Raw genomic sequence first — 24,187 nt, forward strand, 5'->3', positions numbered from 1 at the left:
TATGCAACCAATTATACATTAACGCGTAAACGAGGTTGCTTACGTTCTCCAGTCGAGTCGGCGATATGGCGAGAAAAAGTTCAGAAGTTAAGTGCGATAAAAATTAAAATATATGTCAGTAATTCGATAAACGTTATCAAATTTTCAGGAGAAAATCGCGACTTAGATCTGACAGTGTACTTGTGACGTCACAGGATGACGTAAATGACGAGCGAGATCTGTATGCGAGAAAACGTACTAAAATCTAGTAGCCTGTAGATTTTTATGTGGTGACGACGGGATAGTAAAATATATAGTGAAAATGTCCGGGAAAACTGTTCCCGTGGAAAAACTAGTGCGTGTGGGTTATTACGAACTCGAAAAGACTATCGGCAAGGGCAATTTCGCTGTAGTCAAGCTGGCCACTCACATTGTCACCCGCACTAAGGTAAATGGATCTAGATATCAACATCTCGACTACTGTCAAAACGCATGTAGTTTTTCTTCGGAGCGGTCGTTGTTTTGCCCCAAAAGACCAAACCCACGTCGCTGTTATCCTCCATACCGCCCCGGTCAAGTATCACGTCCTCGCTGATTTCACCGCCAAGGAGGTTAGGTCTTTTGGGGCCAAAAACCCCTTGTGCTAAACAGAATCTTGTGATCGGGGATTAGATAGACAATTAGACGCGAATTTTGTTTGTTTGTCAGATACGTGACATCGCGCCCGAGATTATTAACATAAGAATCGCTGGGATGCTAATTCGTAATGTAAATATTTGGAGGTTATGTCTATTTTGTTTTCTCGATTTCAAGGACGGGCTGTTTTTGGCATTGAAAAAATATTCGTCGGGCCCGGGGCACAGATGTGTCTGTAAACAAAGGTCTTTCCGGTGTCGATTGTTAAATAGTAGTTCTAATGTACGCACGTGTAACCTACTTGAAACAGTCAGATGTTGATTCAAATCGTTGATATTTCCAGTTTGTTGTAACGCAGTACTTTTCATATTTTTCTTACATTCTATATAATTATAACGTTTCAAGTCACATTTGTATTCTTTATTATTTTTATTCAGCTGATGTTTTCAGTAAACATTACCAGTAGTAATTAAATTAGGTAGGTATAGATTTGTTTGACTTTTGTAATTAATTCTAAAGTTAACCTTATAATAAAATACCTACTACAGTTTGTCAAGAACATGTAGATGATACACATTGATTGTTGTGGACATTAAAAATAGAAACTTTGAGGACACGTATTTATTAAGTCATATATTATACATGCCACAAAAAGATTTGTTTAATGTTTTGGCCTGCTACCAATTTGTCACATTTTTTAGTTCACTTCCTATTATTTTTTTCCGTCTAATCTCATTTGTTGTTCACACTTTCTTCCTTTAGTGAATCTGATTGATTACATGTTCCAGCTTTTTTTAATATTCGTCATAATTTTGTGGAATCGATTATTCGGATAAAAGGATAAAAGCCATGTTAAAATAAATAAACAATGTCATATTATCGTCAGTAGTTACACGAATGAACATGCATAGAAATGTAAAGCACTACATAGTGTTTATTTTCGTAAAAAAACTTCATATTGTTTAAGTAGGTATGGAGTTAGCGGATTCCAGCGCTGCTGATTGTGCCATATCTTTTTAATTTCATTTAATAACCAGATTTATATGCACCATACGATATTTATTCATTATATTTCTATCTGATTTGTATTGTGGTGAATGTACGTTATCAAATGTGTACACAGTGGGAAGAAGTGTACATTTATTATATTAGGTATTATATTATATAAGTTGTATTTCTGTTTGCATCATTGTTGCCAGTGGCGGATGCGGGGTTTCAGGAAAATTATGTCCTTTAAAGGTTTGAAACGTTGAAAGTTCATTTGCCGCTACTGTAAAAAAATAATTGTCCATCATTTCCTTGTTGGAAATTTTCCAAACAAAATATCTCGCGTTGCTGCTGCTTGTTAAGAAGTATGCGTTTTTATTTCGTTGAGAGAATGGGAGCATATCCAATTTTTTAAAAATTTATCAAATGCCTTAAGGTGATTTAAAAACATGATATTCAGAAAATATTTAAAATTCAGCACAGGTAATGAGAATAGAAACCGGATTACTAAAAGCAAATTTATTAAAAATTTACAATTAAACACGCTATTTATGTAAATTGCCTATATGTTATGTATACAGGATTTTTCCGTAGGTCTTTTAATACCTACCAATAACATAAAAAAGTGTTTAAAATAAAAATCAATTTTTCTACATTTTAGAATTATTTTCCATTGCATAGGATGTCCTAGTTCTTCTGAACGTTACTAAATTATTTTTTTCAAACAGAAGAATCAATCAAGATTCAATCTCTATAATAAACTGTTTCCGAAATTAAATAAACAGTAAGATACTGTTTTCAGCATTAGTTCTAGCATGAAAAAATCTGTCTTATTAGTCTAGAAATCATTGTATATTTACTAAACGAGATAGGGATGCACATTTTTCACTTTATTTCACATTTCGAGGTAATGTTGCTGGTACACCTGAGTATTATATGTACCTGGTTCAGTTGTACCCTTTACTCGATGTTCCGCAGCCGCCACTGATCCTAGTAAAGTGAAAATACTGATAACAGTCGCGATTACAGCAGATAATGAAGCCTTTTTCAATTTTTCAACAAACAAACACGATGCTATCTGCTGAAATTAATTGATATTATACAGGCTTGGAAAATCTGGAAAAGGTTAGGTTTATGTTTGCTTAAATAATATATGTTACGCCTACTCATATATTAGTTCAAAAATGTTATTTTGAATTGAATTTGAACGGCCGTGACTCAAAACCGTTCCTGAATTTTGTTTTATTATATCCGAAGTCTCTAAAACCCATATTTGTTATGATAACAAAATAAACCGTCAAAATATTTACTTTCAGTAATCTGGAATTAAATAATATTGTCTCAGGACGCGTTATAGTGCCAACTGGAAAGATTCTCCTAAATAATAATTGGGAGACGATCTTATACAGGGTGTGGAGTTAAACATGTGTATTTTTAGAACGCGTTTCAAAAACGTTTTTTAATTTTGTTGGTTCAGTCTATCGGGAGTTGGAGAATACAAGAAGTATACTCCATTCCCAAGTCTATTTCGTTTTCGGTTTAGAATTAAAATTTGTACTAAATCTAGACAGGATATATCATAATAATCTCATTGATTACTATTATTATTATTTTTTTGTTGTATCGATCTTAAGTGAAGTGGTTTTGTGGTAAAAATAAGTCGGACAGATTTAGAAGCAAACAAATCGGATTAAAAAAATGATTTATCGATCTTATTTTTAAATTATGGGAAATTTGATATATTATCTAAAAAAAGGACATTCGCTATTTTTAGAAATAAACTCGTAATGGAAATGAAGATTTTATGATATCTTTGATACTTTTCTCTATTTGTTTGTTTATTTTTAGTACCCGTGGAAAAATTAGCGAAATAGGCCCTTTCTTATTAGGTTATTTTTGTGAAATTAAATTGGAAAAAGCAGACAAATAAAAAAAACGTATGTGTTATTTTTTATTTGGCTGCTTTTCTCAGTGTGAGAAAACCAATTTCATAAAAATAACCTTGATGGTTCTTTTGGCGCTTTTTTATAAAAATTTTTCACACTGGGCAAAATACTCAAACAAATAGAGAAAAAAATAATGCCACAAATAACTAACTTCAGACACTACGTCTGGTATGTCTAATAAAACAAACTAACTTATTAAAAATTTTGACGTTGTTTACACAACAGCTTGATTTTAGAAGTTGATTTTGCGTAGATTTATCTTTTGTTTTGCAATTATCAAGCCAGCGTTGAGATTTCGACCTTTGCACCGTCATTTTGTAAATTTATAACTGCTGTGACCGATTTTATTATGTAATCGAACTAGATTTTCCCTTTTTTTTTAATATACAGATGCACGTTGCGATTTGGGCCACCCAGAAATTTTCCGACAATTTCTGAAAGTAAATCGCGTTTATTATTTCTACACTTCGCTAAAATAGTGCTCTTCTTTGAAGTCTTCGTTCCTCCTTTCATCCTCTCTCTGCAGTTACGTAAATGCCTTGCCGTGCAGATGGAAATACAAACAAATTCTCGATCAATAATATTTTCAAGATACTGTCACTGATAACGGAAATATCAATTTGATGCGTCACATTCATTATTTTCCATAATATTGGTGCTTGAAAGCGACACTTCGTGTTTGCTGTGTCGAATTGTCGCCTCTTTGGAACCGTTTGTACAGGGTGAAGGGTTACCCGGGGAAAAAATACGAAAAAGAAATTGTAGCTCTAAAAGTCTATCTAATGATGCTTGAGATTTGAATGGCCTAGGAAAATGTGGTCTTCTAAGGGCAGGACAGTGCTGTCATAGCTAGTTCCGATATCTGCCGTTTACGTGAATAATTGTATAATTATAATTTAATTAATAACACGGATCCACAAAAAAAAAATCATACTTTTTGATCGTCTATGATACTCTCGTGTATTTTGAACCACTGAAGACACAGAGCACCTATCGTGTACGTTTCCTATCCAAAAGCATGGGAACCGATGAAGCCAAATTGCGGAGAAGTGGAGTGTGCGAGGTAATCTGACCGCGCATACTTTGAACAGGTCCGGATTAAGCAATATTTTTACACTTGTGACGTATATTCATTTAGTACGTTTGGAATTCAGAAAATAATATATTTTAATGTCTTGTTTCTATTAAATAAACTTACAAAATAATTTAAATATACAGGGTGAGCCATTAGTGTGATAAAGTAAAATAACTATCTTGTTACTCATAATATAGAAAAAAAGTTTATATAAAAGTTATACAGAATCAAGAAACATAAACTACAAAATTAATTTGATACATACAGGGTGGTGAGTAAAAAACAGGACACGCCAAATATTACATTTTTTAAATGGAACAACCTGTATATTTTTACACATGGATTTCCGAGAAAATATGGCAATATTAACAGTCAGTGCGCGGTTGCCAAGTTATGTAGAAAATTCTTCGAATTTTGGAGAAAGGATGACCTCGAAGAAGTTGTATTAACTTCCAGCTACTAGGTAACACTTGGAACAAAATAATTAGTCAGAGTTATAGACAAATATTAGCTAATATCGATATTTTATACAGGACTTTTTTTATAATACGATCATTTTTAGAAAGTCTAAACTTGATTTTCTTAAATTTTTCAAATGGAACACTGTATTTTATTGTTCTATTTTATTCACATATCGGTCCACTTCAATTTTTATTAAGCATGTTCTATACCTAAAATCGTTAGTTTTTAAGATATGGCAACATTTCTGAAAAAACTTAATTTTTATTATTTTATAGAATACCACAAATAAATATTAACTAATAAAATTAACTCAAAATGGAATGATAAATTATGAACTGACAACTTGACACAATCTGACAGTTTTATTCAAAACGACCGGAAATAATAAAAATTAGGTTTTTCCAGAAATGTTGCTATATCTTAAAAACTAACAACTTTAGCTGTAGAACATACTTAATAAAAGTTGCAGTGGACTGATATGTGAATAAAATAGAATAATAAAATACAGGGTGTTTCATTTAAAAAATTTTAGAATATCAAGTTTGAACTTTCTTAAAATGATCGTATTATAAAAAACGCCCTGTATAAAATATCGATATTACTTATTAGCTAATATAGGAGTCTTTGCCTAACATCTGCCTATAACTCTGTCAAATATTTTTGCTCCAAGTGTTAGTAGTTGAAAGTTAATACGACTTCTTCTAGGTCATGTTTTTTTCCAAAATTCGAAGAATTTTCTACATAACTTGGCAACCCCGCACTAAAATGGTAAACTGTTGATGTTGCCATATATAGAACTTTCTCAGAAATCCATATATTTAAAAATATACAGGGTGTTCCATTTAAAAAAGGTAATATTTGGCATGTCCCGTTTTTATTCATCGCCCTGTGTATTTCAAATTAATTTTGTCCTTTATACTCCGCGGTCGAAATTATAGAGAGTGACTCATCGTTAGCTTTTGGACTAGTAAGGGGGATGAAGCGTGCCGGGAACGAAAATCCATTGGCGTGTCTGCGTAAAAGATATATAGAAAATATTGAAAAAAAAAAATAAAACAACATCTAATATTTTTTTCCCGTTTGCTATAACCGGCACTTTGATCCATTTTAATTATTACAGCATTTTAAAACGTCCCAGTTGTGTTTTTTTTAATTTATAAATTTATTATAGCAATGGAATTAGACCCCTCGTCTACGCTTATGCTATGACGTTAGTGAATGTTAGTTTATTTAATATTTGTCTTTTAGTAGATATCACTGAATTAAATATTTTAACTTCATGATTTATTCTCACGTTGATATACTTTTCACATACAGTCCTCACAAGATCTTATGCATATTTTTAAATATGTTCACATTCAAAACATAATACACAATTTTATTTTTCTGTAGCTTGGTTGTACTGTTTTTATATGCGTTATTAATAACAATATTATTATTTCTATTTCTTAAATTGTCATTCTTCTTTTTTAAACGACAGTTATACCACTCTTGGCAAGTTTAAAGTTGGTATTGCATTTCTGGATAAATTTCTAACGCTGTTTTTATTAATAATAACAAACTTCTCTTGAAAATGTAAAGAACATATTACTGACGATTTTAAGGGCGCCCAATCCTTTTTCTAATGGCTTTGACCGAGGTTTTGACCCATCCCAATTTCATTTCCGCCCTCTTTAGGAAACCTGCGAATAAAAACAAGAAAATGGGTAATACAATTTTATTCTGTAACTAATCACCTATAATTTAACATTAATGTATGTTTATTATTGAAATTATATGTTGAGGGTTCAATATTTATATAAATAAAAGTAATAATTTTTAATAGCCGATTGATAATATGAGCCTGTATATTTACATCAGTTAATAACGTGGGCACTAAAAAAACATGAAGCCAACACTGGAAATAAGTGCATGTGAGACGGAGAATGCTGCGCGAATCCGTCGAAATGCCATAAAATATTTTTATATTATTACTTACCTAAGGAATAAAGTTTCAGCACTATTGTAATCAGATCTGCTCTTACAATCGTCAACGATACACTTCCCCATGATTGCACAAATAAGAACAATATACTTATTAATAAAATAGCAACAATGTTAACACAGCGAATGTCTAACAGCTGCTGAGAGCGCGAGGCTGGCTGGGCTGAAGTTAGGCTGACGGTTGAGTTCGCCGGCTAGCCTCTACAGTTCAGTCTATTTTGTCTATGGTTGAAGACGATGGAGCCTTCAGAAATGCTCCATCACGTCAAATTTTCTCTAACGTTAAAAATAGCTCAAAATCAGTAGAATTCGATTTTTTTGGTAAAATAGTGTAAGATTTTGAAATTAAAGACACAAAAGTTAAGATCACTAATCGATTCAACCTTGCTGACTTTTTCAATTTATCTCTCCTATTGGTGAAATTAAATCACTATTCCGACCATATTCTTTACGAAAATTGCGAGCTGTAACTGCCAAACATTCATTATTATTTAAATATTGCTCAACGTGCTCTTTCATGTAGCGAACCATTTTTTTTTTTTTTCGTGAGGGAATGTAGTCTATAGATTAGTTGTTTCCCGCAACGTCAGCAGTGCGAAATCTTGTCTGTGGGGTTAATATCTGTTGCATACCTAGATTTCTGGTATCGAAGAATATTGGATTTTGAATTTTTTGGAGGAAAAATTCTGAATGGTCCTACCTAACAAAATAAAAGAAACAAACGCCTTTCAACTTATGTCGGCATAGAGTGGGAAGAGTTCGCTCGGTTCTAACGATCCTTTCGTAATTTTCCTTGCAACTGAGGTCTGAGTTCCAAAGATAAGCAAAAGCGTTCGACGAATTTTTTGTCAACACACTCGACTGTGTCTGGTTACCACCGGTTTCCTAGATTATTTGATTAGAGCGAGCAGCTATTTGAAATTGTAATTTACAGCGATATGGACGCACAACTATTCCACGCCAGTTAACGTGCCTATGTCCGTTCTACGAGCAACCTATGTCCGTTCTACGAGCAACGTAGGCCATTCGGAAGTTCTACGTTTTCCCCATTTAGTCCAATCAATAGGTAGAAAAGCTTGCAAAAAATACCACCTGGAAACAAAAAATATGGTGATAGTGTAATAGAAAATTCTAAGAAAGATAGTGTTTTTTCCTATGGCGCATAAACCGCGAAGTTAACCTAAAAAATTCATAAAAATAAAAAAACGGTTTTTCGCTAATAAAAAAAAAATTTCGAACTCCAATAAAAAAAAGTTAAATATATTGATTGTTATAATGCTTTTCGAGATATATCGAAAAAACCGAAAAAAATCTATTTTTTTGTTTTTGCTGTATCTCTTGCAAATTAAGGTTTTGAAACTTCTTACTTGCTGTAAATGTAGCCCTCGGAAAGCAAAAAAAGCTCCTTTTTTAAATTAAAATAATAAAAAAATTTCGAGTTATATCGATTTTTCGAAAAAAAAAGGTCATCTCGAAAATCGGCTCTTCTTGCTCGACGAATAGTCGTAGAGAAACGAATCAGGGCGCATTTTTTGCCTTAAGAGTTGTACTTTCATGGTAAAACAAGGTGATAACATTTTATTCGTTTCAACTGTCCAAAAAAGACATTGAAAAAAGTAAAAAAATTTTGGTCGCATTTTTGAACGCTTGTTGAACTGGGTGAATATAAAAAGGATGAATTAATTGTTCGGAGATTACCTACTCTGTTCACTAGGCATTTTGATCAATTCATCGATTCACAGAAAAAATCGAATCGGGATATCGAATGTGATCGAGATATCGCATCGAATCAAATAGGTAGTAGGCTGAAAATTGGTATATCGATTAGAATCTATTTATCGAAAAATCGAATTGAAATATCAATTCGATTCGAATCTGATTCTGAACATATATTTGTAGCTTAAAATTGCTCGATTCTTTATTTACTTTACTGGTACCTATATCGCTGTCAAATTTATTAAGATGTTTTCGTTTATTAAATATTAAATCATCCTCAGAAACTACTCTGTACATTTTCATAACATTCATTAATTACAAGATTATACATATTGAAAACTTTTTTACCCTCTTAATTTTACTGGAATTTGGTAAAATGAAATTTATGTTTCTATTACATTTATTTGATCGTTACAAATAATAACATTCTAGTGTGAGGTGAGGCTCACTTGCACAAGCATACCGTAGCTAACCTAAGGGTGTGAGAAACTGTAACGAGTCTTCACCCAAGCGTCTTGAATCCTGGAGTCAAGACACGATACAGTTTGTCACACAGCGGTCTACCACCTAGACCTATAACTACCTACCTTGATTGTGTTACGAATTTAGGCAAATAAGTATCTCATACATTTGATAGTGCCACAACAATTATTACAAAGAAATTTTTGCCCAACTCAATTATTTTATTCTCTGCGCATATAATTAACAAAAATAAATAAACATTTAGTAAACAGCGAAACAAAATTAACAATTTTTAATTAGAAATAAAGGAATAAAACTAAAACAACATTATTAGAAGATAAAGACAAATCCCAGAAAAAAATTATAATATTTTATATTCATTGAAATTGACACTAATCTATACTAATATTATAAAGAGGAAAGATTTGTATTTTTGTATGTATGTTATGTTTGTTACGAATAAACTCAAAAACTACTGGACGGATTTCGATAATTCTTTCACCATTAGAATGCTACATTATCCCTGAGTAACATAGGCTATATTTTTTATATCCCAAAATGTTTAAAATAAATGTCCACCCATACAAAGCCGGGACGGGTCGCTAGTTGTTTTTATAGGACTATAGGACCCCTAGCCAGACCATTCAGTACGAAATGTGTTAATTTAAATGTTTAATAAATTTTTATTTACCTGTGAATATTTATCAAAAATAATAGGTTTGTTTCTCCGGCTAATGCTGACAATAAGTGAGCGATTGTTTTAAACTTTTGACAGTAAGTAACTTACTGTCAAAAATTTAAATCACTGTTGTTTCAAAAGGTCTCCAAAACGCCGTGTTGTTATAATATTATTAAACAAAATATCCCTCTTATTTCTCCCTTTAGCAATTGTAATATGAATGATTACTAGAAGGTGCCTATAATAAATTCAAATTATCTGAAACACCAAATTGCTGCACTGCACTGCTAGGTAATTTGTCAATCACTTGTCAACAACTGAGATTTATCGCCTAGTCGCCCAGTTCGGCTGTCTGTGTATGCCGTTTGCCCGCGCGCGCATTCTTCAACTGGACGTATACATTTCTACCACCTCCACGTTTAGTTCCACCAGGCCTGTATATGGGCATGGCTCAATAAATATGGAAAGTTTTTCAAATATTTCAATGCCGAGTTGCTGCGTCAGCGATCAAGCCTGGTAGATACTGCCAACCTCTTGGTTCTTCAATTGAGATCGGTACGACTATAATAATCGAATAAAAAAATAATTCAAAACTTTAATATTTAATTTAAATATAAAAATTTTACAAGAGGGAAACACTTAACAATCCCTTCATCCTTAAGATAAAGAAAATAATTTTAAAATAATCTTTTTGTCAAGTTTGATGCCCTCTAGTGGCTAAATGAAGCAACTTAATATAGAGGTAACTTTAGTTAAATCTGCTTATTTTGATCGCTCGAACCTGTGGTAGCTCTATGTTCATAGAATATTGGGACACCCTGTATGTTTATACGTAAATTATCAAGTCAATATTATTGTTTTTCTTCCATGGACGTATATACTTTTAGTTACATACAATATATAAGTATGATATTTTAATTATTTTAATATATTCTGATAATTATTATGTACTATGGAACATTTTAGGAATCCCCCTGGTTGTCCCACCCCATTATCCTGCATTCTTTTGGCCGCCCGTCAGATGTGATTCCGGGTAAAGAATCTCGATAATTGATTTAACAAGTGCTGTCTTATACAAAAATAGTTTGCGTAAACCGCAATCTCTCGACTGCAATCGCGTATTACTTTTTATGCTCTACGCAAAAATGGGTCGGTCTGTGTCGCAAAAAAGATTTTATCTCGCAACATATATTTACGAGGTGTTTGTGATGTTAATGTTACGTATACGCCGAGTTCCAACACAGGTCAAGTCAGATTCTATGCCGTTGGGTTTGGTCTGTACTAATTGTTTGATGATGATAACTTTTTTGTCATAAATTGGACACGCTCTATTTTCTAATATCCCTATTTACAAACATTTACAAAAACATATGTAAAAACTGTTTGCAAACATTTGAATAAAACCATTTATATGTAAACAAGAGTTTTGTTCGCAAACAGGGTTAAATTCAGGAATATTGCAATTCTAAATTTTGTATTTTGTATGGGCAAAAATTCGATGACCTTTTCAATTAAAGTTTCGGAATCCATGAGTGCCATTCTGAAAAAATGTTGGAATCCAGAAAAGATTTTTCAGGATTTTGAAAAATGTAATTCTTCGGTGTCTCTTGTTTTTCAGAAATATGTAGTCTACAGAAAAGACCCCGCACTTTTCTTATGGGAAGTGGCTTTCGGCCAATTTTTTTGAAACTTCGCAGATTGATAATTCTTAACATGTAGATAAAAAATCTCAATGGGCACAAAGCCCCAAATCCCCCCATTCCCCCCAAAAATTGACTCCAAGTAGCGGGGAGTTTACTTGTCGTTTTATGAAAAAAAGTTTAAAATAAAAGTTTTTTATTTCAATGAAATCTAAAAAAACTATTCTTGTTTTTTCGAAAAATCAATGTTTTAGCTTTAAAACGCCAAGAAAGTTTAACACAGAGTATACGTATGATNCCGCACTTTTCTTATGGGAAGTGGCTTTCGGCCAATTTTTTTGAAACTTCGCAGATTGATAATTCTTAACATGTAGATAAAAAATCTCAATGGGCACAAAGCCCCAAATCCCCCCATTCCCCCCAAAAATTGACTCCAAGTAGCGGGGAGTTTACTTGTCGTTTTATGAAAAAAAGTTTCAAATAAAAGTTTTTTATTTCAATGAAATCTAAAAAAACTATTGTGTTTTTTCGAAAAATCAATGTTTTAGCTTTAAAACGCCAAGAAAGTTTAACAAAGAGTATACGTAAGTATGATAGCTATAGATATACACGTGTGTTAAGTTTAACAGCATTTTACAGCTTGAATATTACTTTTTCGAAAAAAACAGAACTTTTTTTAAATTTTATCAAAATTGTAAATAACTTTTACTTGAAATATTTTTTCATAAAATGACAAACTTTCTACAGCTATATAAACAATTAAATTGTTAATAACAATTTTCCTGATCCGATTTCGTAAAATTGAGTTGCAGATTCGAATTCAGCGTGAAAAAATACGTGCAAAAAATATACGTGCAAATATACGTGCAAAAAATACGTGCAACTATAAAATACAGTAATCTGGAAAATCCGCAGGCTGATTCGTGGGGGGCGGGGTCAAGTGGGGTAGTTTGATAGTCAAAAATGTGGTTGTTTGGGGTCGTTGTTGGGTTGATTAAAAAAATTAATTGTTTTACATGCAGAAATCAGTTAAATTTGATCTACATGTTAAGAACTATCAACCTGCGAAGTTTCAAAAAATTGGCTGAAAGCCATTTCCCATAAGAAAAGTGTGGGGTCCTTTCTATAACTGCTTCACCTGAAAATATATTCACATTTTAAAACTCTATACAACGCCACTGTTTTGTGTGTTGCAAAATGTTTGTTATTTTCCATACAACTAAAAACAATTTAATAAAAAAAAAATATGGTATTCATTTATACAAATATTGAATTACCAGATATACATTTTAAATACGATAGAGCGAATGGCAATGCTAGACAAGCTGAACGACTTTATAGACAGACTTTTCCAAATCGACGTTGTCCAACAAGAAATAATGTTTCAAGCGTTCACCGTCGAGCTCGTGGAACTGCATGTTCGTATGGTTCATTTGGAAGACAGAATTTTGGAATCTGTACCATATACCAGTACCAGACAGATATCAACAGATTTGGGTGTATCACATGTAACAGTGGAACGTCTTACGTGAGCAGCAATTACTCCCATATCATGTCCAGCGGGTTCATGCATTAAATGAAAATGACTATCAACCGAGGATTGAATTTTGTCAGTGGTTTTTACAACAATGAGAATAGCCTGATTTTCAGTTATTAATATTATTTACCGATGAAGCAAAATTTACAAGGGAAACCATTTCGAATTGTCATCATAATAACCACCAATTGGCGAATGAAAATCTGCATATTATTTTCCAACGTCGATTCCAAGAACAGTTTTCTCTGAATGTTTGGGCAGGTATTGTGGGCGATTACTTGATTGGTCCCTACTTTTTACCCAGATCCATCGAAGGTAGAACTTATCAAATGTTTCTACAAGAAGAATTACCACCACTTCTAAAAGAAGTGCCATTGAAGTTACGTCAATTATTACCACCATTAGACCTCTTTTATGCACGCGTTTTTCTCCTCTCAACGCGGAGTTGACAAAAACGCCGCATTTCAAGATACCCTGAATAGAGTTACTACGTTTATGCATTTTACGCTCGTTTATTTGCTCTCGCGTTTTCAAATCTGTCGCGATGGCTTTACAGAACGCTTGGCGACACGCGTTCCGAAAAAGTACGAAAGTATATCGGCGTTTTTATGCAAAGCGCTCTTTGTCGCAAGTCTAGTGGCTCTGTCTGTCAAGAATAGTTTTAGCACAGTTTGTTTTAGTTTTAGTTTAGCTATTGATCAAGCGGGACATGGATGCAATGGACGCAATTGAATTATATTTCTATTAATTGGATGTACTGCCCATCGCCTCTTACGTTTTCTATTACATATTTTTTATAGCACAAATACAATATACACGGATCCATTTTCATGTACTTCACTGACTACTGTGTGGCATGAAACTGGCGACAACTGATAGAATACGCGTGCATAAAATGGAGCAGAAATATGCCGCGTTTTTCTCAATTTCGCGTTGAGAGGAGAAAAACGCGTGCATAAAAGAGGTCTTACAGTCTTGCCGTAAGACCCAAGAATAATCAGTATCCTAATCAAGACGATCAATGCGGAGACGATTTTTTTTCAAAAAAGGTCTACTCCCCCAATAACTACGCCATTGGAGTGTATTTTCGAATAAGGTATCCATGAAAAATTAGTCCTTACTAAAAAATGTCATCCCCCAAATTTTATCACTAAACATTATGTGCCAGTGAAGTTACAGGAAAAATAATACAAATATTTGAAACTTTTAACACCCTGTATCTCCGTAGGGAAGCGTCCTATCAAAAATGTTTATAGGGTAAAACTTGATAATTCTCATCGATAGAATACACCATTAAAATTTGGCAAAACTTTTCATTAACACCCTGTATAATATCACTAGTACTTAAGTTACATATCCGGAAATTTTTTCGAGGTCACGAATATATTGAGTTTTCTAAAAATATTCGCGAACAAGTAAAAAACTCCAGAATGATTTAAACCCGTGTGGTATATTCGGTAAATCAAATAAAATTAGTTCATATATTAGCATTTAAGAAAAAAAACAAATTAACAATTAATTTAAAATGAGATTTGGTGGGCTACAAAATAGAGGTGTGAAATTTTCTTTGAAATATTGTTTAATGAATAATATTTTTAATGTCAATAGACTACTTCCGCCCTTAAACTTTTGTTCGGGGCCAATCAAACATTTCATTTGTTTACGGGTAAGTAAACGATTTTGTTTTTGCATTAGTAATTTAAAAACATTTGCATGTGAACACTATATTCGTACTTTAATAATACTCTGGTGCTACGGGCTACCCCATTTCGATATGGGCGAAAAGGCATTAAGCAGTACTACCGTCCCGAAACGCTTCGAGTAGGCCTTGAAGCGCTTCGATAGCATTTATTTCCACAGGTGTCTTAGCCATTTCGCTTCCGACAAATGAATTGTGTTTATTAAGCACTTGTTTTCGTAGCCACCTTTATTCCTTGGCAATAACGACCCCAGACACTGTCTATCTATTTGTGTCTGGTGGACCACTGCGTCAGTGGCTTGTTATCGCCCCCCAGGAGCGTCGGTGATGAAAGAAAACCATTGGAATTGTCACGGAATTACAATCGAGTTACGAAGATATGATAACGTCCAGCCGAGAGTAATCAGCGACGGCAATTTGCTAGAGCGGTAACATGTGGTGATTCCAATTTGTGCGATTAACTTTAATTTAGAGAATTGACCCGGACGATTCTGCTCCGTATACAGGGTGTGGCCGGTCCGTCGGGTTTGCGAAATGTTTCAGTTATTTTTAAAAACGGTTTTCAATTAGCTGTATAAATTTTTATCTCACAAAGCTTAGGTAAAAGGACTAAAAGGGAATGAATACCTGTCTTAATTTACTATAAATATCAATTAGATACTGTTAATGGTACTTAAAAGAAAAACACCGTCCGTGAAAATAACAAATTAACATAAATACCTCAATATTGTGCTGACCCTCGCGTCCGAGAAAGAATGATCGTAAAGTTCGTGTATGAGTAGCTTTTAACAGAACCGGACTCAGTTTACTACTGTAAATATGAATATATTCTCAAGAAATATGTTTCAGTAAAGGTCGAGCATAGGCTACCAACATTGCACGATTGGTACTATCAACTAAAAATTAATTAAAAAATTATGTAATTTTTGTAATTTATGACATTTAAATTTTACGACATTTTAAAGTGTACTCAACTTGTTTAGCTTCTCAGTTCTCAGCTTCTATAAAACTAGTCCTGCAATTCAATGATTAAAAAAATAATATTTGTCGATTTTTATGCAAAAAATTAAAATTTTTAATCATATAAGTAACATTCATATAAGTGCAACAGTAAAAATAAAAAATCAAATCTAAATACAAATATTTAGGTTTCTATTTAAAACAGCTTTTGTTTCTTTAAGCATTTGCTTTTCTGGAATACAGGGTGATTCAGTCATAATGTCATTAATTTTAACCACGTATTCGGAAAGCTTAATAAAGACAGAAAATCGGAAAAAAAAATTTTTTACTCGACTTTTAAAAATGAAGGAAATCAACCCATAACTCCCGCTACGAGGGCTGCCCTGCCGATGCCCGGATGCTCGGAAAATTTTGTAACGTAATGTCACGAACAGTTGTCGGCTAAAGGAACAGCGTTGCCAAGTTCAGGTTCAAGCTCGCCAGGTTAGTATTTGACATATAACCGACCACTTCGTACACTCGATGCACCTGGGCGACTACAGCTACTACGAAAACANAAGAAATCCCAGAAAATGGAAAATGGGTATCTTTGGCAGATGGAAGGGAAATTTGGGCCTCAGGACCGGTAGAAATTAAACTATGTATAGAAAATTGCCTCATAAAAAGCCAAGTTTACTTAATGGAACAGTTAAGGGAAGAAATAATATTTGGAGTGGACTGGTTACAAGATCAGGAAGTCACGATAGACTATAAACAAGGCGGTATATACTTTGGAACGAGTATTAGACGAGCCGCCTACTGGCACATAACCCGACATGAAGGACGGTTATACGAGCCGGTGAAATTGGAAGTTGAAAATTGTCAAGAGCCTTGGATACCCCATTACGAAAATATTTTAAACGATTTTGCTGACATTTTCAATGTACTTCTCATAAATTTATCCGATTTTGCTATAGTTAGTCCAACAATAGTCAGTAATTCATTAAATTTATCTTCCGACATTCGCATTGAATTACAAAATTCAGTTGGATCCTCATTAATCAGTTCCTGGAAAAGCTTATTACTAACTCCATACTGAAGTCTTCTGCTTATCCATTTTCTTTGCTATAATCTCTTAGGTTTTTCGATTTCAACTAACAATTCACGTTCGATTTCTGATGCGATGACTGCGACTGTCTTTTTTAAAATATTTCTAATCGTTGTTCGTCCTCCATTCTGTACCGACACTTTGGACTTGTAAGAAGCACTTACCACTGTGTGAACATTTTGTTTACACTTAACACTTAACACCATAAAAACATGTTAACTAATCACTTCTCACCTGCACTTGTTACTTCACAAAATGTAAATCAGCCATAACACTAAACAAAATACTGTATATTATCTACTTTTGTTTTTTAAGCTAAGTTTCAGTAAGCCAAAATCGTTTGTATTTATATTTACCGGCGGATGTTTAATACTTGTTTTGACCTAAATATAAAAAATGAATTATATTTTTCTTTACTTTACTTAACTTGGATAAATTAGTAAAGTTAATGCACCTATTACAAAAAGAACGAACGTGTTAGAGGAAAGAGGCTTACAACACATACAGTGGCGGCTATTGACATACAAACTAGGAAGTCCGGAAAAATTTAGGTACAAAGTATTGCAATAAAAAAACAAATATAATTGGGTAGTTTTATTTTAAGTACTGTTGAAATATAGTGAAAATATGCTCAACATTATTTTTATAGTGAGACTTTTTCCTAGTTATTTCTCGCACCAACAACTTTTCAGTAGATAGCATTGCAAGTGCTGTTAGTCTGCCTTTACAATCTAATACACATAAACACATAAGAAGCAATACATAGGTAACAAAATTTTACACCACACGTAAACAAATTATCTTTTATATAAAAAAAGCGATGAATAGCTATTTGGTTACAGATGGACTAAACAGAGCTCAAACTGCATAGTAAAAAATATGCGCTACTCCCACTTCGTTTTTCACTGCTGCGGCANCTTTACTTAACTTGGATAAATTAGTAAAGTTAATGCACCTATTACAAAAAGAACGAACGTGTTAGAAGAAAAAGGCTTACAACACATACAGTGGCGGCTGTTGACATACAAACTAGGAAGGCCGGAAAAATTTCGGTACAAAGTATTGCAATAAAAAAACAAATATAATTGGGTAGTTTTATTTTAAGTACTGTTGAAATATAGTGAAAATGTGCTCAACATTATTTTTATAGTGCGACTTTTTCCTAAATTTATTTCTTGCACCAACGACTTTTCAGTAGATAGCATTGCAAGTGCTGTTAGTCTGCCTTTACAATCTAATACACATAAACACATAAGAAGCAATAGATAGGTAACAAAATTTTACACCACACGTAAACAAATTATCTTTTATATAAAAAAAGCGATGAATAGCTATTTGGTTACAGATGGACTAAACAGAGCTCAAACTGCATAGTAAAAAATATGCGCTACTCCCACTTCGTTTTTCACTGCTGCGGCACGATGGTAACCATAGCCACCGCTGTAAACACTAGAGATTTAGGGACGAGCTACGAGGAGCCCACGAATTCAGTGTTTTTTAAAATGAATTTTGCAAGTCAAGTTAAATTGAATAAGTTCCACTTTATTTAAGAAGAGACATGTGGTTCAGGCACGACGGAGTTCCACCGCATTTTTCTTGTCCAGTGCGTACATATTTTGACGCAGTTTTTCCAAATCGCTAGATTGGCCATGTAATCATTTTTGCTTGGCCATCCAGAAGTCCGGACTTCAATCCTCTTGATTTTTATATTTGGTCTCGAATGAAAGATATAGTTTACAAAGAATCTATTGGTTCGTGTAAAGACTTNTCTATAATCCTGGTCCTCATCCTCACTATCACCATACTCTTCAGAATGAATGCTAATATTGCTAAAATAAAAGAAAGGTTATAAAACCCTAAATGTCAAAATTAAAATTGGCGCTATATTTAAAATTAAGTGTAAATTAACATTAATTACAGTAAATTACGTAATTTACGTAAAGTTACAAAAATTACATAAATTACATCCGTTATCTTACGGTGCGTAACATTACGGTAATTTTACAGTAATTTATGTAAGTAAAAATTTCTCATTTAACATTTACATCACTAGTAACAAAACGTTTCGTTTACGCTCGAGATAATCCGGTAGCCAATAGACTCTTTTAGTGTGACGTCACATATAATAACCAAACTTTTCTTGAATGATGTCCTGTTGCGAGGCTACTTTGATTACATGAAATTATCTTTAATGCGCATGCTCAGTAACATTGATAGAATTTTAATTTATTAAATCTAGTAAAAAAATTGGGAAATTTTTGACAATGTGCACTATGGAGTTGCGTATTATTTGGCGTATGTGACGTCACTACTAAAAAGATCTATTGGTTGAATCAGAAATTTCACCACTCATGAGCCGGTAAATCAGTGTCTTATTGTTTTAGTAATTTTTAATTTTCCCAAAATTTATTTGCCAACGCGAAGGAATTAAAATTACTGTTCCAAACAAAATTCCCTGTCACATGGCTTGTAATTATTTATGGAAGCTTTATACAGGGTGTTAGAAGTTTGACTGCCTTAATTTTATCACACGATAGAATACATCAAAATATACAAAAAAAACCTTATATGACCATGGGTCCCAAACTCAACTATTTCCGAAAAAAAAAATATCAAAATCTCCAACTTAATATACAAAAGTTCGATTAATTAAGGAATATTGACATAACTGCGTGCATAGAATACCATGAAATACAATTTTTATCACTCTTTTAAACTTCTTTGTGCTTAATTCTAAAAATTATTAACGTTAAAATTCGACAAAATTCATATCAAGCAATGTGACAACGGCCCGGTGGTTTATTAACACGAGGTTCTAGCAGCAACCACCAATACGCAATTCAGTTGGTATCTCGATTCGACCGGGTCGGAATGTTTTTTGCGTACCACTATTTCCTTTTCTTGAGGTGTTTTCCAGCGAGTGCGCGAAAATTGGATTCGAAGGTATCGTGCATGCATCGAAAATGGTGGTAGACATATTGAGCATATGTTGTAGTTTGTTTTGTACTTGTGCGTTTAAAAATTACTGAATTTTCGTTTTTAGTAAGTAGGTACCTAAATTATTTTTAATGCGTATGATTATTTGTACGACGTGAATCTTTGGGTACTTTAATTACACATTTTTGAAATTCGTAATTTGATTAAAAGTTCCTACTTTAAGAGATTCATAATTACTAAAATTCGAACTAAAATTTTGGCACAAAAGTATCTTCGTACTACAAAATCGATACATTTTATTTTATTTATTTAAAAACTGGAAAACAATTGTCTTGAAATTTACTAAATATTTCACAATAATAGTTGTTTACATATTTTTTTCCGTGCATCAGCAGTTTAAGCGCTGTTGTCGCGTTGTGATGAAACCCCAATATTAATACTCGCTGAATTTTGAAAACTGTTATTCTTACGCCCCTGTAATATACAACTTTTTTGTTAATTTGTGATTACTCTATCTCATGCTGAAGTAATGGCAGTCAAACTTCTTACACCCTGTATAAACCAAACTAGTATTTTTTTAAACGGAACATTTATTCCACATTCAATTGTTTTATGTATTTCGCCTTTACAATTTTTTTTTTAGATTGAAGAGCGATATAAAAAAAAAAACATTTTAAAATTTCTCAGTGACGCCAATGGCTTCGCACACAAACGTCAAACGCTAATTATTACGCTATCGGATATTCCATGCTAAGAAAATGTTTTAGCTCGGAATTGCGCTTTGTCATTCGTTTTTTCAACCGTGATCGAACACGGATTATAAATTTTAATCGTTGTCGACGTTACCCAAGTATAGTACGGTTGAGTGGTCGCCCGAGGAATTTGGCGTGGGGTTTTAACGTCCGTCCATTCAGAATTTCCATATCATGAATGAACAGATCGATTGCTTCTGTGGGAATCTGGCAGGATGAGTAATCTCCGTGACTTCGGACCTATGAATCAATCCAGTATGAGGATTCTCTTAAAAGGAATACCTTATGCCAGTACGGAGGTGTGATATAAGGCGATCGTCGAAAGAAATGTCAAGCAAACCGTTTTATTATGTATGACTTTAAGAGGACGTTTCGTCGGGAAGGAACCACCTTCAGTTTGTTTGTGTGTAAGTTCGGTCAATACAAATATTTGCTAAAGTACTTAGTAGCTGAACAAGTAAAAAGTTGCTTTGTCCAACAGTTGCTGTTTTGTAGGTGTTTGACAGGTTGGTTTTTAGTAACTAAAATCGAATCACTAGTGTATATTATAAAATATAAGTTTGTTTAATATGTATATGTGTATATTTTTAATTAAACTAAAATTTCACGATTTTCTTGACAACTATTTACTTTTCACCCATCCACATGCAACTTATAGGATCCTGAATATGTAAGCACTTTTATTATAAAAAAACTCAATTTTCAATATCTGGAAACTAGTTTCGGAAACCCGTCGTTGTCACTACATTCTTCTATATTTAATATGTTATGAATCTAATCCAATTATTATACTAAATCATAGATAACGGAACATTAACGCAAAATGTAACGAAAATTACGCAAAATGTAACCGCGAACAGGAAAAATATTCGTAGATAACGGAAAACAATCGCTTTATAGTATAGTACATTAGATAAGTTACGTTTGAGCTTATGAACTCTATTTGTCTTCCAAGCTAGTGTCAATGCCTATTTGGTCACATGCTGCAGATGCACTATTTAAATTTATTGTTCGACTTTTAAGGTTTAAATAAAATGTCATTTATAATGGTTTTGTTCGTAGGTCCGAGAGTAAATCGTACATTCCAGGTCCGTACTTTGTTTCACACGACGTGATGAAATACAGGGTGTGGCGTGTATAATCTATACAAATTAAACTACAGCTTCCTAACGATATTTGTAATACAAAAGTCTTATACGAAAAAGTTCTACATTTGCGTTTTGTTTTTTTTTTTCGAAAATTGAGATTTCAATTATGGATCAAAATATTTTCTCTGGAACGGTCCTGTCCGTGTGCTGTACGATGAGTTACGTGCTGTAGACCAGCCGCGTAAACAAATCGTCTTTGAAAGATAGAAAGATACTTCTCAATTTTTGGGTAATTTTTCAATGCAAAAGTACAGATAAGAAAAATAGATATTTAAAAAAAACTGATATTTTCTTATTATAATAATTAATAGTAATTAATATCGTAAATGCATTGTTGTTACTGCAAGAGTTTGCAAACAAATCCACATCCGTAAGCATCTCTATTTGCCAACTAAACAAAACTCCATTAAAATATGGAACAAAATGAAATAAAACTTACCATTTCTAGAGAAAATGTTGAAATCGATACAGGCATGGCACCAACGCACCCAGTATACTTGATAAACCTGATTGGCACATTGCCGTAAAAACCATCTGCAAAAACCAATTTGTTGATCACAATCCGGGGTTAAAATCTGTTGAACTGGTTGCAGATGATAGGGGTGCAACAGCTGGCGCCTTAAGATGCGATGTACGGTACGAGATGAGGTTCCTACTTACTGTGCGAGTTGTGGGGTCTTCGTCAAGATTTTCCAACACTGCATCTTCAACATTCATTCATTTCATTTGCTGACAATGTCCCTCTCCTCGAGGAATAACACTTCCCGTATCTCGCAGCCACTGAACGCACTGTAGGACTGTATTTGCACATGGGGGATGTCATTGTGGCCAACGTTCCCGGTACAACCTAGTCGCCGTGAGCGCATTTTCTCCGGCTGCACCATAAACTATCACCATATTAACACGTTCGGAAATAGTAAATGCATTGTTTTCTCGGTTCATTGTAAAACTAGTTTGTGCACAAACTAAAAAATTAAGCAAAGTAAGAAATAAGTATCTCGTTATTAATGTAATCGTCACGCTATTCTTATTTTTTACTTCTTTATAAAAATTAACATACACCCACTATCGTGGAATTACAAAATATAAACTTTTGTCTGGAATCTTTCACTTTTTAACACTGATGGGTCGATGGACGATGCTTAATATTTAATCATTATTTAATAATTAAGTAAATACAAATACAAAATCAGTTGACTGCACAATTTTTTTGACAATGTAACTAACCTTATTTTAGTATTACTAGTATTAGATTATACCGACTTAAATTATAAGGTTGCATCTCGGGACGCATAAAAATATTTCCAAAGTTTTTAATAAATAACACAGGGTCGGCCTTCATTTTCGTTAAATAAATGAACTTTAATTTACAAAAAAAACGTGAAGATAGAACTTTTTCCTTAGTTTTCTATTACAAATATCATCAGGAAGCTGTAGTTTAATTTTTATAGATTATACACGCCACACCCTGTATAAACATACAGGGTGTCCCTGAAAAGGATTGACAACGCTTGACCACAGGATTTTTGGATGAAAATAAGACTATTTAGCCTAACTTACCTATATACAAAAGTCTACTGAGATATAGCCTTCTAAATATAGAATAGAAAACCTATTTTTTTCAAATAATTTGAAAAATATTTTTCTTAGAAACTTCAAATTTGGTACACTTATTTTTTTATATAAGGGCAAGGTAAATATAGAATTTGGAGAGAATACATATACAGGATGTTCTATTTCTAGTGGCTGTGCGCCACTGGCTATCCCGTAACTTTTTTGTGTGTATACCAATGACGACAGAATTTATATTTTTAAAAATAAGCACTATTTTAGAAGATTTTTTTGCTTTTACAAAATTTCGATATCGTTTATGGATTTCGATTAAAATTCGCATTAAATGCGAAAAAAAAAATTTATACATTAAATAAAGGCAAAAATTCCGATTTATAAAAAATAATTTATAACTGCAGCCTCAAAGCAGGGAATAATAATGAAAAAACGTCACATTAAAAAAATAATAGTATATTATTCAACGAGCGTATAATGATGGGTATTATCCACGAGGTGAAGTTTACGGCCACGAGCCGCAGGCGAGTGGCCTAAATCACCGAGTGGATAATAGCCATTATACGGGAGTAGAATACTATACTTTATCCACGACTACTAAATATTTTTGTTGAAGTTTTTTTTGTTTTTAGTTCGTTTTTTAACACAATTTAACACAAAATATCAAAACACTGAGAAATCTATGCACACAAACAATAATGTTGACAGGTTTGAGTCAAATTTGTTTTGTTTTAAAAGCTACTTAGATTTATGAAATGTTTCGAAAAACATGGTATGTTAAGCAACAGATATACGACACGCACAAACGAAGTCGCTGATGGCTCAGTGTAGATGCTCCTTCCCTTCCAACCGCGGGTCCCGGGTTCGAATCTGGTCTAGGAAAATTCACTTTTTTAATTTTTTTTTTATATGTACAGCACTGAATTGAAAATATTT

General features: G+C 33.1%; 1 protein-coding gene across 1 annotated transcript in view; it reads left to right on the forward strand.

The window, feature by feature from the left end:
• Window positions 1-266: 266 nt before the first annotated feature.
• LOC108908013 (serine/threonine-protein kinase SIK3) overlaps window positions 267-24,187 on the forward strand; it is a 41,966-nt gene continuing 18,045 nt past the window's right edge. Inside the window, exon 1 of the mRNA XM_018711909.1 lies at window positions 267-427. Coding sequence (XP_018567425.1) covers window positions 302-427 — 126 coding nt within the window. The 5' untranslated portion in view covers window positions 267-301. The remainder of the gene's footprint in view (window positions 428-24,187) is intronic.

Source organism: Anoplophora glabripennis, unplaced genomic scaffold (assembly GCF_000390285.2).
Source record: "Anoplophora glabripennis isolate ALB-LARVAE unplaced genomic scaffold, Agla_2.0 scaffold225, whole genome shotgun sequence".
In the NCBI taxonomy this organism is placed as follows: Eukaryota; Metazoa; Arthropoda; class Insecta; order Coleoptera; family Cerambycidae; genus Anoplophora; species Anoplophora glabripennis.